The following is a 19404-nucleotide window of genomic DNA, read 5'->3' as shown; positions in this document are numbered from 1 at the left end:
TGGCCTCTTTAAAAAGTGCCATCTCTGAAAAGATGGCCCTGAAGGGGAATGAAACTGTGGTGCTGACCAAGGAATGCAGCACCCTGGTCAAAAAGAAGCTATCTTAGAAGCTGCCAAATCCAGGAAGCTTCCTTATTCCCTGTACTATAGGGACCATCACTTTTGAGAAGGCATTGTGCGACCTGAGATCAAGCATCAATCTTATGCCTCTTTTAGTGATGGGGAAGCTGGGAATCCAAGAGGTGCAGCCCACCAAGATCTCACTGGAGATGGCAGATAAGTCCTTGAAACGGGCATATGGCATGATGGAAAACATCCTTGTAAAGGTTGAAGACCTTTACCTCCCTGCCGACTTCGTGATACTTGATACTGGAGAGGAGAAGGACAACTCCATCATCCTTGGAAGACCCTTCCTAGCTACTACGAAAGCCTTGATTGATGTGGAAAAAGGAGAGCTGATTCAGATGCTATGGGAGGATCATATCCTGTTTAAGATCCCCAACCCTCACACTCTCTCGGATAAAGGAGGTACTACTGTACAACACTTAGTGTTTCAGCCTTCTCTTTCAGTGCAGAGCCTCACATAACCCCCAGAAGATGGAGGCACTAAGAAGAAGGTACCCAAAGCCTGGCGGAATAAGAAGATCCCAAATGAAGACTTCTCTCCTGGCATGAGAGTTGTCTTCACTAGAAGCCCAGTCATTCCACACACTATGAGCCGGATCCTGTCTTTGTAGCATGTTGAGCTGATTCATGAGAGCACAGGATAGAAGTTCATCATTAGGGGTAAAGAACTGAGCCCCTATCAACCTCCGTAAAGGAGCCGTCCGTCAAGCTAATGACGATAAAGAAGCACTTGTTGGGAGGCAACCCAACCATAACAGTACCTTTATTTTCTTTCTTTCTTTTATTTTCGTTTAATTTCATATTATTTTAGTTTCTATTCATTTTCATAGTTTCCTTTTCTTTTTAACAATTGTGATCATGTGTAGCACCTAGAACAAAAGCAGAAACGCATAGGAGTGAAAACAAAACACCCTGGAGGTACCCCTCACTAGCGTTGAACGCCAGAACTGGCGTACAACACTAGAAGGGGGAGAAAACAAAGGCGTTCAACACCCATTCAGGAGCTACCTAGGACCTTTTTCTGGTCCTCTTTGGGCATTCAATGCCTATTCTTGGCGTTGAACGCCCCATCATTTAAAAAAATGTGATCAACCGCTGGCGTTCAATGCCCAAACCTGGCATTGAACGCCCAGGGAAGGGTATGGAGCACGTCAGGGAGCTTCACACGGACTACAGCAAGAGCCCATTCTGCCACCTCCACAGGAGATCTCGGAGATGCCTCAAGGGATGTACTTCCCTCTCCGTGACTATTGGTATCAATTGACTACATCTCTAGGGGAGTTGACTTCATCTGTTGATCAGTTGAGGATAGAACATCAAGATCAGTCTACCATCCTCCATCAGATGATGGAAGATCAAAGGAGCATGAGGGAGGAGCAGCTGAAGTAGGGACGCAACATTGAGGAGCTTAAACGCTCCAAAGGATTCCCCAGAGGGAGCAGTGGCCGCCATTACTGAGGTGGTCAAGTTTCATTCTCCCTTTGTATATTTTTGTTTTCTTTGTGCTTTATTTTATTATCTGTTTTCTATTCTAGTGCATGATCACATTTAGGATTTAGTTCTTTTCTAGTATTCTTTTCTTTTCTTTGTTTCATTATAAGATACCTTATGTATCTCACATCAAGCTTAAAAGAAAAATTTATTAAGAAGAAGCAGTGAAATACACAAGGTTTCGAGTAATATCATAAGTTATTCCAATTGCTTTGATGTGGTGGCCTTACCTTTATTTTCTGAATGCATGAATTAACTTTGCATACTTGATATTGAAGTTAAGCGTATCGGCTCTTGATGAACAGTGAATTTAAAGAAATATTATTGGTTTTCTGAAATATCAAAAAGATTGATTCTTGAAGCAAAAGAAAAAGAAAAAATAATATAAAAAGAAAAAGAAAAAATCGAAAGAACAATGATCCAAGGCTTTGAGCATCAATGGTTAGGAGGGTCAAAGTTGGCCTAAAAAGCTCAAATGAGTTGCTATCCCTAACTATATGCTTGCGGTGTGAAGGTGTCAAGAAAATCTTGAGACTGAACATTTAAAGTCGTGATCCAAAGCTATAAAAATTACGCTTAAGAACTCTAAGCACCACTGTCTGGGAATTTAAGCAAAGTTAAATTCGAATCTAAAGGGTTCCCCCAGTTAAGTGCTTGTGGCGTTTATGTATCAGATGGTAATACTTGAAAACAAAATGCTTAGAGTCACGGCTAGGCTCAAAAGGTGCAAAGCACCAAAAGAAAAAGCTGTGTTCAAGAATCAAGAAAAACTAAAAGAAGAGAATCAATAATATCATCCGAATTCTAGTTCAAAGGGATGCCAATATTTCTGAGCTTCAAAGGAAAGTGAGATGCCAATGCTGTTCAGAAAAAAGGAGCTAATAGCCCTATTCAGTAATTAGAACTGAGCTTCATTGACAACTCTAAAACCTAATGTATTTTTCTCTTCTATTAAGTCCTATTTTGTTTTTGGTTGCTTAAGAACAAGCAACAATTTAAATTTGATATTGTGATTCACAAACATTTTATACCCTTTTCATAACATTTTCTAGTTGTTTTTAGTTAGATTTTAGTAATATTTAGTATGTTTTAGTGCAAAATTCATCTTTTGGATGCTACTTTGAGTTTTTGTGTTATTTTTATGATTTTAGGTGAATTTTGGACGAATTTGGCAGAATCTTGTTCAGAGACGAAGAAAAGATAGCAGATGTTGTCAATCCTGACCTCCGTGCATTCTAACGAGCATATCTTGAGCTATAGAGGTCCAATTGATGCGGTCTCAACGAAGTTGGAAAGCTAACTTACAGAGCTTTCCAGCAATATATGATAGTCTATACTTCTCTTTCAGAATCACTGCCAAAACTAGCGTTAGACGTCCACATCTGGCGTTTAACGCCCAAAAATGACTAATCTCCCAAGTTGAACGCCCAAAACTGGCGTTCAACGCCAGCCAGGGAGCAGAAGACAGCGAGCTCAACCCCCTAATGGGCGTTCAACGCCTATATCCCAAGTTTAACGCTAGGCTTGACCCACGCACATGACCAAAGTGGGCCCAAAGTGGATTTTAACACTCTTTAGCTTATTTAGTTTTATCTTTGTAACTTTTAAATTTAAATTAACATCTTTTAGGGTTAGTATTTTACTATTTAAAGAGGAGATCACCTAGGTCTACAAACACCGATCATTCACAGAGAGATCTTCTTTTACCTTTCCTTTTGTAAAGTATGAGTAACTAAACCTCCTGGTTAAGGTTAGGAGCTCTGCTTATTTCAATGGCTTAATATTATTTCTCTTCTATCTTAATACATGTTTGATTCAATTCTAAGGTGTTGCTTTCGTTCTTATCTTATGAATCTAGGGTGGAACGACAGTATGACCCCTTATTCTACATGAGCACTTGTAATTCTCGACAGAGTTATCGCGCTTGGGCTATAGCTTGAAAGCACTCCTCCTAAATCGCAATTTATCTGGGCTAATTAGATATGTGACATATAATCCGGTTAGCTTTGGGTAATTGAGGTTTTTGTGGCGCTAAACTAGATTTCTGAGCTTCACCCTCTGATTTGAAAGAATTGACCTTGTCTGTGGTGTTTTATAAGGTCAGGGGAGATTAACTCGTTAAGACATTAGGTTTTAATTACTAATGGTTTGCCATGGAATGAATCGTTCATTGTTAAGATCGTGAGTAAGAAGTATTAATCTGGAGAGATGAGCATCTCCAAGGCCTTAACTGCTTCCGTATATTATCTCTTTACTGATCTTTAATTGCCTTTCTTTATTTTCTTGTTTATGCACATTCAACAACAACAACTTTTTTTCTGTTCGCCCGACTAAGTCTAGCAATATAACTATTACTTGCTCAATCCAACAATCCTCATGGGATCGACCCTTACTCACTTGAGGTATTACTTGGACGACCCGGTGCACTTGCCGGTGAAGTTGTGCGAGTTCAAATTTCGCGCACCAGAAGGCGGGCTTAAATAAGATATCTGTCGAGCTACCCTGATCTATCCGGGTTCTATGGTCGTTGGCATTCGCGAAGATCATTGTTATCACCACGGGATCATCATGCCCGAGTGTTGCTCCTTGGGCGTCTTCTTTAGTGAACAAAATGGTGGGCAAGTCGAGCAGCCGGTTATCTTCCCCAACCTGGTATACCTCGTTGATGTGCATCTTCTGTAATGATTTTGACATTCCTCCTTCAGCGAATCCCCCATTGATCATGTGTATGTGTCGCTCCAGGGTCTCAGGTGGACGCTCTTGTCATCCTCCTTCATCCTCTCTTCTCCTATTCCTCGAGTCATCTGATCTGTCAGCCAAATATCTGTCTAGCCAGCCTTCGCTGGCCAAATTTTCTATGACATTCTTCAAATCATAACATCCGTTGGTGGAATGTCCATAGAGCTTGTGGTAGTCGCAATATTTAGTCCGATTTCCAGACCTTATGTTTGATCGAGCGAGGAGGTGGAAGCTTCTCTGTGTGGCATATCTCTTTGTAAACATCCACTAGAGAGACCCAGAGGGGGTGTAGTTGTGGTATCTTCGGAGCTTCTCTGGATTTTGCTCTTCCCTCTTTTTAGGTTCTTTTTCCTTTTCCGGAGGTTGATAGGGCAGGTTTGGTCGTGAAAAAGGTTCCCTTAATCAAAAATTATACTCCATGTTGATGTATTTCTCTGCCCTTTCTTGGACTTCATTCAATGAGACTGGATGCCGCTTGGATATGGATTGAGAAAATGGCTTCTCTATAAAGTCATTAACTAATCCCATTATCACAGCTTCAGTAGGTAGATTTTGAATCTCCAAGCATGCCTTGTTGAACCTTTCCATGTAATCTCGAAGGGTTTCCCCGACCTTTTGTTTGACTCCTAACAAGCTCGGGGCGTGTTTTGTTTTATCTTTTTGGATGGAGAATTTGGTCAGAAACTTCCTTATCAGGTCGTCGAAGCTAGTTATCGACCTGGGGGCTAAGTTATCAAACCACTTCATTTTCGCTTTAGTCAGAGTGGTCAGGAAGGCTTTGCAACAGGTGGTGTCAGAGGTGTCGGCTTGGTACATCCGGCTCTTGAAATTGCTGAGGTGATGTCTTGGATCGATCGTCCCATCATAGAGATCGATGTCAAGGGTTTTAAAATTTCTAGGAACTTCAGCCCGCATTATATCTTTTATGAATGAATCTTCTCCATCTATGGGGCATTCTTCCCGGTCTGTTCGATTACCCCGGTTTCGAAGGTCGGCCTCTAACTTCAAGAGTTTTTCTTCTAGCTCCCTTCGTTGTCTCACTTCTCTTTGTAACTCCCGTTCTGCTTTCCGTTGTCGTTCAGCCTCATGTTCTAGCTGTTCTAGTCGTTCCTGTTGACCATGGACTAGGCCAAATATCTTCACTGTCTGAGGAGGCTTTTCGTCTTCGGGAGGGTGGATCTCCGAATGAATTCGCCTAAAGTAGGGGTTTCTTGGTGGCCCTTCCCCATGAGGACCATACATTTGGTGTGGTGGAGGTAGTATGATGGCATGGCTCTCTAGTTGGGGCTCGGCTTCAGATTCAGATGCCGTATGACCGTCTTCATATTGGTGATTCGCCACGGTTAAAGGATAAATTCCAGGTCCCCAGCAACGGCGCCAATGTTCTGAAGGTTACCTGAAACGTTGATTTGGACATGAACGCAAGTTCCAAATCCCTTTGTATGGCAGCATCCGACTTGTTGATGTCAAAGTGCCGCCTGACCAAGTTCTTCGTGAGGAGGTAGGAAGTGGTCTCTGCAAGAGACTCTGATGCTTAAATTAACAAGTGCTTTAGGTAAGTTTTTTGTAGATTAAAATCTAAATTATACCTGAGGAATGTCAGTGTATTTATAATATAATCAATAACCACCTTTGTTGGAATAGTTCCATCTTTATTTGATGAATAACCGTTCCCTTTATCTTAGGAGTTCATTAACACCTAGTTTTTAGGAAAGATCGAGATAGCAAGAGAGATTCGCTCCTTTGCAGGATCCAACCTCTTCGGGTACGTTTGCGCAAGCTACCTTTCTTGATGGGCCTTTTTGTTTATTGAGTCTGACTTTACTTATTAAGTCAGGGTATCAAGAGTTGTATAAAAGAATTTTGTAGGACTAGAGTTAGCACCAATGAAGTAATAACTACAAATAACTATAGTTAATGACCATTAATGTTATCATTATCAGTAGTGTGATATAATATTGTTGTATATTCATTAGTTAGATGTGTAATTTAATTTCGCAAGTGTTTAGTTATGGTGTTTGCAAAAGGCTATTCGAGTGTGATCAACTTGTACTTAGCCTTCAGTTTTAATCGATGGAATCAAAAAAGAAAAAGATGTTTCCCTGGAAAACAAATATATTTAAATTCTTGGAAAGTATTTGATGCACTAAGATATAAAAATAGAACTTGACCTCCATTTCTTGATGAACCAGAGTTTGCTTTAATTAAGCATATTGATTAATCAAATTTATATAATCCGGCAAGTAACCATTATTCAGCAACAAAATCATTCTCAGCCTGAAAAAATAAAATTGAGTATAGCGGCTTTTGGGTATTGACAGCAGAATTACAAAATCCAACCTCACAAATGTAAAAGGCTTTCTTCAGTCTCACTTCTAGCATGTTACCTTGGAACTGATAGACCGAGCTCTATAGAACAAATAGATAAAGTCTCAGTTAGAAACATGCCGGAGAAAATAAAGAATGCTTACATAATCAAGGGCCAAAGAGTGAAAGAACATCAACAGATCAACTTGAAACATGGCAACTGGAAGATCTAAGATCCTTTAATCCATACCAATGGTGTTTGTACAATTTTATTCACAAACATGTATAGACACTAGACACAAATTATGAGGTGACTATTATCTACGATTCTCACTCTTTGGACAGCAAAGAAAAATATCCCACCTTAAGAACAGCATGCATGTCTCACGTCCCATCAATTCCATCTGGCGAACGTAGCAGTTTTGTTAACTACCAACAGGATACTTATTTACTATAAAAGGATCATCTGATTTCTATAAATTTTAAGCCAACCGTTCTCATCCAAAAATCAGGTTATTCGACAAAAGTCTTTAATTATCTATTTAGCATTAATGCACTCCAAATTTCAGTTTCCTTACATTTTTCCTTTTATTTCCTAATATATCCCACCAGTAAACAACTGACGAGATTTATACCAGCAAATAATTAACACAAAAGAAAGGTGTGAGATAACCATCTCGTAGCATGGTTATTTTATTAATTTGAAGATTTCTTATTAAAATTACATGTTACTTGTTAAGGTTAAGGAACAGTGTGAGTATGGTAATAAATTGATCTCACAATGAAAAGTTCTCTGGAATATTGCATCCACCACACTAAAATCATCATACTGAACTAATGGATGGAAGAAACATTGCAACTAATCCAATGGGGCATCAAACCAAAATACAACAACTACCACAATTATTAAGCGTTAACCCAATAGGTGAGATTGGCAACAAACAATGATTAGATGATGCATGAAATCCTGTTCATATTTAGAATGCTAAATTCTTGTTTCTTCCAAGGTTTCCAAATCTCCCTCCACCACCTCTATTAGACTAACCACCATCTTATCTACTCTCCTTCCTCCTTACTAGGACTTCTATAGGCCTCCGTAATGCATCAAACTGAAATAGATTGCCAAAAATGCCCCCATCTAATGTTTCAATTGTTCATCACATTTAGATTTTAGGCTGCGTTTGGAAAAGAGGCCGAGACTAAAAGACAGAGACTGGGAGACTGAAACTAAATTAAGTCTTTGTATTACGTTTGGTGTAAAGTGTACAAAACTAAATTATGTCTTAATATTTTGTTTGATTCAAGATAAATATGGAGATGAAAATAAGAATATTTACTAAAACACCCTTAATTATTAAAGAAAATGTTAAAGTTTTAATTTCTATCCCTAGAAATTTCAGTTCCTTGTGTCCCAACTTTCTGGAGGTACTGAAGGAACTGAAATCGTGTGTCCTGAGAGTGAAATTTTAGTTCTGACCACCAAACACAATTTCATTCCTAAACTTCTTAATTCCACTTATCGATTCCAAAACAAAAGAAAAGAGGGTATTACTGCACACGAAATCCATTCTTATTCTAGCATACATTTGTGGAAATGGAAGCAGAGCATTTTTTTTGAATCAGATAGAGCTGTATTATAAGATTGCTGAAGATATTATTATTAAATGTTAAAAGAACACTTAATCTTTTCATACTTGGTAATGAGGCAGTAGGTCAAAAGTGACTGGTCCCGCAAGCTCCCAATTAACTATGTGCCTGCAGGAACCAAATTTTACAGTTAGTTTATAACATCACATTCACTTTGTAATTTTTGGCCTTCAAATTGTTTTATACACAAAACCAACCTACCCAGCTGGCAATGCCCCCTCTATACATTAGAGTCAAATTAGAGGTTGTTCCAACTTCCAACACATTTAAATGTTCTAGATAGTATCGAGCATAGACACACTACACGTCAAGATTGTGCTACAAACCAATAAGAGGATCCAGTCGTTCAACAAAGTTCAATTGGTGAACAGGAAATTTTGAAAGCCGAAACCAATTGCAACTTTCTATCAACTCAGAGAACAAAGTCTCGATTTCATCTAAGCGATCTATCTACCCTTTCCAAGTAACCACTGTTGGTTCATTGTAGTCGTTCGATTCACCCTTAAATAATAAAGGCACATTCCTAAAACGTTACTTCATATATAACAATTGCATCTTTTAAAAAAATCAGTCTTTTCCACTTCAAGAGCTTAGTATGTTTTCAGATTTCCTTCTTCTATATTTAGAGCAGCATATATTAGGAAGAAAAAATAATGCCATCTTTCATGAAAGCTAATCCAATATCTAAACATGTTGTTACTCAGTACAACTCACAGTTGACAACACAGCATAAAACAAGACGTCAAAAAGGAAAAAATCCATAGAGAAACTTCAGTCTATGAAGCAAAGAAACTAGCGACTCACGGTTGAAGATTTTTTATTGCGGAAAAAGTAAGTATTAGAGGCCGGGAGAGGTGCAGCAGAGAGTACCCTGTGATAGAGCTCGGCAGCTCCGAGAAGTTGTACTCAGGCATGACATCATCCTCGCCGTCGCAACCGCACTATGCAGCGGCAGCAACGACTGCGCGCATCTTAGTTCCGGAGCAACCCTACAACAACCACCACAACGAGAACAACACTTCAGAAATAAAAATTCCGATCCCTTTTGGATCTAGTTTCCCTTAGGAACTTGGAAATAGGGAGGGGGGGGAGGGGGAACCTGGTTAAAATGGATCGGCAAAGAGGAGAAGAAGTGGTGGCGGTGTTGGTGGCTGACTTGGAGAAGGATGAAGAGCGAAGAGTAGATTTGATGCTTGATTTTATGCGAGAAAATGAATATGCTCTTTGCGCAATTCTGCTGCACGCTGAAGCCATTGATGAAGAGGATCGTAAGAACGGCGCGATGCAAAGGGTTTAGGGTTTTGCGTCATGCCCGACGACGTCGATGGTGTTTTCTTTCTTCTCTGAAGGTGGAGTGGGTTATTGGGCTTTCAATTGGACTGGGCCTGCCGTTTCAGTCCATAAGAACTAGTGATTGGTTTATGAATAATGCGCCAACAATTGGTTTTCTTCTTTTACAAGGAAACCGGGGACCAGAGCAGCACGACTACTGAGCGGAGCAACCTCTCATATGGGAAGGAGCTGTTGTGGAAGTGCATCACGGATTCTCAATGGCAGTGTGCAGTGTGCTCATAGAAGGAGGGAGGACTAGACGCAGAGCATTTCAAGGCAGTCCAGTTGGAACAGAGCCAGAATCGCCACCGCGGATGAAGCTTCTGATGTTAGTTGTCCAATATTCAATTTAAGTAGTATGGGAGATATTTATTATGGTTGTGAAAACTGGACTCAACAGATCGGTTTAATTGGATTAATAAAAAATCGGTCTTTTAGTTGTTCTTATTGATAAGAAAAATTATTTGGCAAAAAATTGGTCTAAAATTTGACCGAATCGACAGTTAATCGGTAAACCGCAAGAATTGATTTGATTTTTGAAAGATTTTTAGTATGACATCAAAATAGCATCGTTTTGGGATTAAATTTAAAAGAAAAACGGGGAAGGACGGCCAAATACACCGAAATCCTATCCCTTTGTAAGTCTCTCACTCTTCCTGAATTGAATGAAATTTGAAAAGAAATCCTAAACCCTATGCAACCTACCCTTTCAACAAGTAGCCACCATCGTCCATCACACGCACTCCAGCCAAATCATTCTCCTTGCCATTGTCGTTTGTGGCGGGTTCTTCTCATCGTTCCTCTTCTCTCGGCTTCAAGGTCGAGCTCAAAGCCTCAAACTCATCGCCGAAAGCCCGAAATCCTTCTCCTCGCATGAAGGTCGAACTCATAGCATCGCCGTTGCGAGAGTTCTGAGTTGCTAAACTAATAATACTGATTTTGTTGATGTTTGCTTATTATAAAATGATGATGATGTTGTTACTAATATGTTGTTGGCTTGCTGATTTTCTGATGAGTTGCTAAACTAATAATACTGATTTTGTTGATGTTTGCTTATTATAAAATGATGATGATGTTGTTACTAATATGTTGTTGGCTTGCTGATTTTCTGATGATTAGTACCTTTGTTTAGTTGAAAATTTCTTTCTTAATGTTTTTTTTTTAGTGGTAGAGCATTATGTGTTTGTCATTTACGGACGTTTTAATCAACTTTAGTTATAAATTTTAATGTTTGAAGTTATTTATGAACTTTTATTGATAAATTATAGACAATTTATTATATGAAATTGTGAAATTTAAAGTTTATTAGGTTAGAAATTATTGAATTTAAATATTTGAAATTATATATTAAATTTTTAATTAATATTTAATTAAACCGATTGAATTCCAGTTAAATTCGGGTCAAATTATTGAACCAGTAAACCAATTATCCTACCGGTTTATTAACCGATTGAAAAATTCAAATATTATTTAGTAATTATGAGTTTATATTTTTAAAAATTAAAATATTTAATTTAATATATTTTAATTTTATTTATTTATTTATTTAGTAAATTGAGTTTTATATTAATAGGTTTAGGTTTTTTTTTAATTTTAACTTAACATGAAGTTATACATACTTCTTAAACTATTATAGTGATTAGAAATGTGAAAAATTTTTTTTTTTTGCTTTTGTGATTAAATCATGATATAAACAAATAACAGTAAATAAATCTCTCTTATTATATTAAAAAATTAGATAAAAAATTAAGTGTCAAAAAATAAAATATTTTTAAACCGAATCATAATCATAGTTCTCTTGTCGATTAGAGCACTTTTTAAATTTTCCTTTTACAAGGATACACAATTTTTTTAAACTCTTTTATTTTTTGTTTGTATTCTCACTATTTTATATTATGCACACTTTTTTTCTTTTTACTCAACCTTTTATTAAATTATTTTTCGATGTAACAAGAAAATGTAGTATGGTCAGACGAATTGTTATTATTATGTACTTGACAAAATAGAGATGGTCAAGTTAAAATTTAGTGGTCATAGGAAAATTAATAATTATAAATTATGGTATTTCTTTTGGTTATATTAGTATGAATGTATGATAATATCTTTATTATATTGATTGTCTCTTAAATTATTAAATTTTGTTACGGCCTGATCCAAACTCTCTACGGGTCGGTCCGACCCGAATGCCATCCGACTCGAACGGTCAAGGGTGAGGCACCCCGCAACCGACCCGGACACGCGTCCCATACAGCTCACTTACAGCTGTGGGACAACGTCTCAGAAAAAGCGGGCCTACCCTTGTAGGGTCCACCTCTGACACAGTATATAAGGGGAAGGTTTTACCCTTCCCCCAAGGTACGTCACACCTCACTCCCCCCCCCCTTTTTCGCCTGCACATTACTGACTAGAGCGTCGGAGTGTCTTTGCAGGTGACACCCCCCTCTACAAGAAGTGCTCGGGACCCCGCCTACACCAGACCGGTAGTTCACGACGAGACGAGACCCCTCACCACCAACCAGTATACCAACCCGATCCGTCCGGTACCCGACTTACCGAACATTGGCACCATCTGTGGGGATCGAACCCACGACCACGTGGTGGTCCAAGGTGAGACAGCCCGCGAGGCTGAGCCCATAGGGGACCCCGCCGCGACTGCTCCCCAGCAGCGCACAGGATCCCCTCCGAGACACACAACACAACCTCACGAGAGACGCCCCTTCGGAGAAACAGGCGACAACCACGCTAGAATAATGCAAGAGCTACGCCACAGAATGCAAGACTTGGAACGTCGGCTGGCGGAAAGGGGACGCGAACACGCCCCAGAACAAAGCCACTCTCACTCCCATTCAAGGAGCAACTCCAGGCACACGCCCAGCCCCCAAGCTGAGTCCGAAAGCGCTGGGGAAAGGGGACGCGCGAGAAGACGCCATGACCCCGTCATTTATGCCAGGCGTGAGAGGCGGCGTACCACAAATCGCGAAACCGAAGACGCCCGCGGGGAGAACGACGAAGGGAGAACGACGAGAACACGAGGACCCGTGATAATGGGGGCGACCCCATTTTATCGTTCCATACTCGAAGTCCAGCTGCCAAAATATTTTGACAAGCCCACGGACATGAGGTATGACGGAACACAAGACCCTCTGGAGCACCTCACGGCCTTCGAGGCCAGGATGAACCTGGAGGGAGTCGGGGACGAGGTAAGATGCCGCGCTTTTCCGGTCACCCTGGCAGGACCTGCAATACGGTGGTTCAATAACCTCCCGCAGGGCTCGGTAACCGGCTTCGCGGACATCAGCCATGCCTTCTTAGCCCAATTCACGACCAGAATTGCAAAGGTGAAGCACCCGATCAACCTGCTTGGGGTGACCCAATGACCCGACGAGTCGACCAGGAAATACCTAGACAGATTCAACGACGAGTGCCTGGAAATCGACGGGCTGACAGACTCAGTGGCAAGCCTGTGCTTGACGAACGGACTCCTGAACGAGGACTTCAGAAAGCACATCACTACGAAGCCAGTATGGACAATGCAGGAGATCCAATGTGTGGCTAAGGAGTACATTAATGACGAAGAAGTCAGCCGGGTCGTGGCTGCCAATAAACGGCAACCCCCTACGTCCAAACCCGGCACCAAGAGGGCGGAGAAAGGCGAAAGGAACACGCCAGGGACGGGGGCCCGAGCAAAACACCAAGGCCATTCCCCCGAGTCAGGAAGTTCACCAACTACACCCCCCTGGCAGCACCAATCGTGGAAGTTTACCAACAGATAGCCGAGAAAGAAATACTATCGAAACCCCGACCTCTGAAGGATCGAACAGGAGGAAACAAGAACCTTTATTGCGAATATCACAAGGGGTACGGACACAAGACCCAAGACTGCTTCGACCTGAAGGATGCGCTAGAGCAAGCAATCAGGGATGGGAAGCTCGCCGAATTCTCCCACCTCATTAGAGAGCCAAGGAGACGGAACCGCGACCACGAAGGCGAAGACAGGTCCCGAGCGATAAGGCGATGCCAAGAACCGGAGGGAGACGACCACGGCCTCACAGTGGTTAATGTGGTAACTGCCAGGAATTCGGCCCCAAGGTCGAAAGTGGCACAGAAGAAAGACGCCAGGATCCTGGCCGTCTCCTCCTCATCTGCGAGAAATTCCCGAAAGCTCTCATCCATCTCCTTTGGTCCCGAAGACCAGTGGTTTGACGAGATACTGGAAAGTCCACCTATGGTTATTACGGCCAGAGTCGGAACCGGCCTCGTCAAGCGGATCCTCGTGGATACGGGGGCGGACTCGAACATCATGTTCCGCAACGTATTTGACGCCCTGGGGCTTCGTGACACCGACCTAGCGACCCACCAGCACGGTGTGGTAGGGTTAGGCGACCACTTCATCAAGCCAGACGGGATCATCTCACTCCCGACCTCAGTGGGACAAGGACAGGGGCGGAGGACAGTAATGGCAGAATTTGTGGTCTTGCAAGATTCCACAGCTTACAACATCATTCTGGGGAGAAAAACCATCAACGACCTTGGCGCGGCGATCAGCACGAAATTGCTTGTAATAAAGTTTGTTGCTGATAACGGATCTATAGGATCCATCAAAGGAGACCTGGAAACGGCAGTCGCCTGCGACTACGCCAGCCTCTCCCTGAGGAAGAAGTCTAAAGAAGCATCAGGGGTTTTTCTAGCCGACCTGGATGCCAGAATAGATGACAAACCCAGACCCGAACCAGAGGGGGACCTGGAAAAATTTAAGGTCGGGGACACGGAGGAGAAGTTCACGTTCATAAACAGAAATCTCCCCCATGGATTGAAGGGACCTTTGATGGAGATGATCAGAGCCAATGCCGACCTGTTCGTTTGGACACTGGCCGACATGCCGGGGATCGATCCCCGACTCATGTCGCACTGTCTGGCCGTCAAGCCGGAAGCCAAACCAGTGGCCTAAAGGAGGAGGAAGATGTCACAGGAAAGGGCAGAGGAGGTGGCCAGGCAGACGGCCAGCCTTCTCGAAGCGGGGTTCATCCGAGAGTTGGACTACTCGACTTGGCTATCGAATGTGGTCTTGGTGAAAAAGCACAACGGGAGGTGGAGAATGTGTGTGGACTACTCCGACCTCAACAAAGCATGCCCCAAAGACTGCTATCCCCACGCCAACATCGACGCACTCGTTGACGCGGCGGCGGGGTACCGGTATCTGAGCTTCATGGACGCTTACTCTGGGTACAATCAAATACCGATGCACCAGCCCGACGAAGACAAAACGGCGTTCATAACGCCTTGAGGGATCTATTGCTACAAGGTGATGCCGTTTCGCTTGAAAAACGCTGGTGCCACATACCAGAGGCTGACGAACAAGATATTCAGCGAGCTCATAGGCAAGACAGTAGAAGTCTACGTGGATGACATCCTTGCGAAAACCACACGACCAGACGATCTCCTAAGCGACCTGGGGGGCGTGTTCGCGTCCCTCCGACAAAACGGCATGAAGCTTAACCCGCACAAATGCACCTTTGACATGGAAGCCGGGAAGTTCCTAGGGTTCATGATAACCCAGAGAGGAGTAGAAGCCAACCCTGAGAAATGCCAAGCGATTCTCTAGATGAAGAGCCCGGGTTGTATCAAAGACGTACAACGATTAGCAGGGAGGCTGACGACGTTATCCCGTTTCCTTGGCGCATAGGCAGGAAAAGCCCTACCCTTTTTCAATCTGATGAAAAAGGGGATAGCGTTCGAATGGACCCCTGCGTGTGAGAAGGCATTCAACCACTTCAAAGAGATCCTGGCATCACCTCCGGTGCTCGGAAAACCAATGGCCGGAGAACCACTCTACCTCTACCTGGCCGTAACGGAGGAAGCACTTGCAGCAGTGCTGGTACGGGAGGAAGGAAAGGCTCAGCAACCAATTTACTTTGTAAGCAGGGCGTTGTAAGGAGCAGAGCTGAGGTATAGCAAATTGGAAAAACTGGCGTTGGCACTCCTAACCTCCTCCCAAAGGCTGAGACAATACTTCCAAAGCCACCATGTTGTCGTAAGAACGGACCAAGCAATTCGCCAAGTACTCCAAAAGACTAACTTGGCGGGAAGGATGATGACTTGGGCCATCGAGCTCTCCCAATATGATTTGCAGTACGAGCCCCGACATGCAATCAAGCCCAGGCAATGGCAGATTTCCTAGTAGAGGTAACAGGCGATCCCCAGAGAAAACGGGCACACGGTGGAGGCTCCATGTGGACGGGGCCTCCAACCAGACTTCCGGAGGCGCCGGGGTCATCTTGGAGAGCCCAGCCGGGGTCGTATACGAGCAGTCGACCAAGTTCGAATTCTTCGTATCGAACAACCAAGCGGAATATGAAGCCCTCTTGGGAGGACTGACCCTAGCCCGGGAAGTCGGGGCGACAAGGCTGGAAGTGTGCAGCGACTCACAGGTCGTCACCTTGCAAGTGAACAGAAGCTACCAAGCAAGAGACCCGTTGCTGCAAAGGTACTTGGAAAAGGTTAGAGAACTCACCAGGCAATTCCAGGAAGTCACGGTCCAACACGTTCCAAGGGAGAGGAACACACAGGCGGACCTCCTATCTAAACTAGCAAGCACAAAACCAAGAGCGGGCAACCGGTCCCTCATCTAAGGCATGGTAAAGGAGCCAACGGTCGCCCTACATGTGACGGAATCAAGCCCCTCCTGGCTGGACCCCATCACAAACTTCCTAGAACATGGCAAACTACCTGATGATGAGAAGACAACCAAAACGTTGAGAAGGAAGGCGGCCAAATATGCAATCATACAAGGACAACTGTTCAGAAAGGGACTCAGCCAATCCCTATTGAAGTGCTTGCACCCCGACCAGACGAACTACGTACTTAGAGAAGTCCACGAGGGATGTTGCGGCCACCACATCGGGGGCAAAGCCCTAGCAAGGAAGCTCATCTGAGCTGGGTATTACTGGCCATCAATGATGAAATACTCCAGGGAATTTGTTAGAAAATGCGTCAAGTGTCAAGAAAACGCCAACTTCCACAAAGTGCCGGCTTCCGAGTTGAGCTTACTGATGTCTACCCGACCTTTCGCTCAATGGGGAGTCGACCTCTTGGGGCCCTTCCCGGTCGGCCCAGGACAAGTTAAGTATCTCATAGTTGCCATCGACTACTACACCAAATGGATAGAGGCTGAACCACTGGCCAGCATATCCTCATCCAATTGTAGAAAGTTCATGTGGAGGCAGGTGATAACCCGGTTCGGCATCCCCGAGGTCGTCATCTCGGATAATAGGACGCAGTTCACCGACAAGAAGTTCGTGGAATTTCTCACCGGCTTGGGGGTAAAACAAAAGTTTTCCTCAGTTGAACACCCCCAGACAAATGGACAAGTAGAGTCCACAAACAAAGTCATCCTACTAGGCCTCAAGAAGCGCCTAGACAACAAGAAAGGCACATGGGCCGACGAGCTCGCTTCGGTCTTCTGGTCCTACCGGACAACCGAGCAAAGCTCCACGGGGGAAACCCCCTTTCGCCTAACGTTCGGGGTCGACGCGGTGATACCTATGGAAATTGGCGAACCGAGCCCACGACTACTCCTCATAAGAGTAGACGAAGCAGTGGAAAAGGACCTGGTGGACGAAACCAGAGAGATGGCCCACTTGTCAGAAATAGCACTGAAACAAAGAATAGCTCTGCGCTACAACACTAAAGTCCTCAGGAGAAAATTTGAAGAAAGAGACCTCGTCCTGCGACGCAACGACGTCGGGTTACCAACCCCAGGAGAAGGAAAGCTGGCGGCAAAATGGGAAGGTCCCTATAGAATCAAAGAAGTGCTCGACAAAGGCGCCTACAAGCTGGAGAGGCTCGACGGCAAAGAAATCCCAAGAACGTGGAATGCAGGTAACCTAAGGAGATTCTATTCGTAGCATGGCACACCGGCCAAACGGCCTGACGAGCCAATAGATTCCTACTCTATTCATGTGTTATTCCTTAGCTATTTATCTTAATCAAGTATCTGCCATGTTCACAAATTTGTCTGACTAACGACTAACTTTTACTTGTCTAAATTCTTTTATCTACTATTCTCCAATACGTATTCCACACAATCGCGTTCTTCAACGGCAACCTGGGACTGATCATCCCGGGAGCCAGTCGAATCATAGCCATGGCTAACGGCCGCGATAACACGACCAAGACGGTTCCAACCGTTACCAACATAAACGGCAAAACGAACACGAACAATAAGTCCACACCAGAAGAACGGTAACAAAACATAGGCGCTACTAAACAAACAGAATAAAGGCGATAATAAAAGGCCGACCAGGAGACCACTAAAAGTAGCGAAGGCCTCAACAGTTATAACAAGTATCTTACAAAACCACACAAAAACACAAAGTTACAAGGGCTCATTTTCGAGGCATATCAACAATCTTGCCGTCCTGGATTGTTTTGAAGACCCCAATAGCCGACGTATCGAATTCCGGGACCACGATCTTCACTTGGGCCTTGAGGGCTTCCTCGGTCATAAAGATTGCGTTCTTCCCCTGTTCCCTGGCCGCCTTATACTTCCTTTTCAACTCTCCCGTCTCGGCTCGCGCAGCCTCAGCCGACGAAACGGCCGCGTCGCGCTCCTTCTCCACAGCGACCACCCGACCTTGCGCGGCGTTAAGCTGGCTCTCTAGAATCATCTCCCGCTCGGTTATATGAGAAACGGTGGCATCAGAGGCATTCATTTTTTCCTTAAATGACGCAGCCCTCTCCTCAGCCTCCTTCCACCCCCTCTCCGCAGCGGCCAGTTGTTCCTGAAGCTTTTCGACCTGGACCTTGAACTCGTTGTTGGCTTTGGCAGCAGTATCAAGTTTCCTTCGCAGCGCCTTCATACTCGACAACTCGAACTCGGCCTTCCGAGCTATCACAGCTCCACGAAGAAGGGTTCGATACATCCACCTCGCCTGCCCGGCTAGGTCGGTGCCAAGGAAGTGCTCCTCCGTGCCAGGGATCAGCTGGGAGTCGATGAAAGTTCCAGCATCAAAATTTTTCTCCATCACGGTGAGGGTTCCTTCCGGGCTGGCAGAGGCCCTCAGTCTCTTGGGAGTATGAACAACTTCCACATCTTCTTCTTGGAGGGTAGAGGTCGAATGACCAACAACCGTTTCCTCGGGAATAGGGGAAGCCTGCGCCTCGGCCAAATTCTTTTTGTTCATCTCGGTGTCCTGGGGAGACGGCACGGCCTGATTTTCCTTCTCCTCGGAAGGGGCTTCCGGCTTCCCGGCCTCCCTCTCGTCAGCGTTCTCCTCATCACTATCCTCCAAGAAGGTCTTGACTAAATTTTCAAGCCCGGTCACCGAAGCAGACATCTCCACTACAACAGAGAAACGAATACGTTAGTCGTGAAGTCGAGGAGAACAAATCAAACAGCAAACAATGCAAAAACACAAGACAGAACAGCTCACAAATATAATTCCTGGCGGACTCCCGTTCACCCATAAGGAGGTGGGGGTTCACGGGATTCTTCCCAAAAAGAGCAAACAGCACATCGGCAACCCTTTTATTTACAGGGGACATTCCCTTGTAGGTCACCTTAATGAAAGAATTAGACCCCGCCCCGAAGCTCCAATAAGTCGGGATGAGGCGTTCCCCCTCTAACGATAACCAAAAGGGATGGCGATCTTTAACGGGACGAACTTTGAAGAATTTGTCCTTGAACCCATGATAAGAGTCCTCGAACAAGCCAAATATCCTCCAGCCTTGGGCAGACCGGAAGGACAGGAACCCTTTCCTTGC

The 19404-nt window shown here is 43.9% G+C and overlaps 1 protein-coding gene across 6 annotated transcripts; it reads right to left on the bottom strand.

Moving 5' to 3' along the window:
• Positions 1–6532: 6532 nt before the first annotated feature.
• Positions 6533–9648, bottom strand: LOC107629679 (protein NONRESPONDING TO OXYLIPINS 2, mitochondrial). Of its 6 annotated transcripts, none has more exons than XR_015902337.1 (5): positions 9410–9648; positions 9115–9299; positions 8358–8418; positions 7027–7067; positions 6533–6765 (listed from the first exon to the last, which is right to left on the bottom strand). XR_015902337.1 is itself a non-coding variant. In XM_021120850.2 (3 exons), exons 1-2 carry the CDS (start codon positions 9562–9564, stop codon positions 9149–9151), a joined length of 306 nt encoding a protein of 101 aa, XP_020976509.1. In that variant the 5' UTR covers positions 9565–9647; the 3' UTR covers positions 6533–6765; positions 9115–9148. The 6 variants fall into 6 exon arrangements, 2 of the variants coding, with proteins under 2 accessions (XP_020976509.1, XP_016188010.1); XR_015902340.1 differs by having other exon boundaries at positions 9181–9299; positions 9410–9645; XR_015902339.1 differs by lacking the exon at positions 7027–7067 and having other exon boundaries at positions 9181–9299; positions 9410–9644.
• Between the last annotated feature and the right edge of the window lie 9756 nt (positions 9649–19404).

This window comes from Arachis ipaensis, chromosome B1, assembly GCF_059453495.1.
Source record: "Arachis ipaensis isolate K30076 ecotype BB chromosome B1, ASM5945349v1, whole genome shotgun sequence".
Classification (NCBI taxonomy): domain Eukaryota; kingdom Viridiplantae; phylum Streptophyta; class Magnoliopsida; order Fabales; family Fabaceae; genus Arachis; species Arachis ipaensis.
The sequence above is the reverse complement of the archived record's forward strand: the minus strand, read 5'-3'. Positions and strand labels throughout refer to the sequence as shown.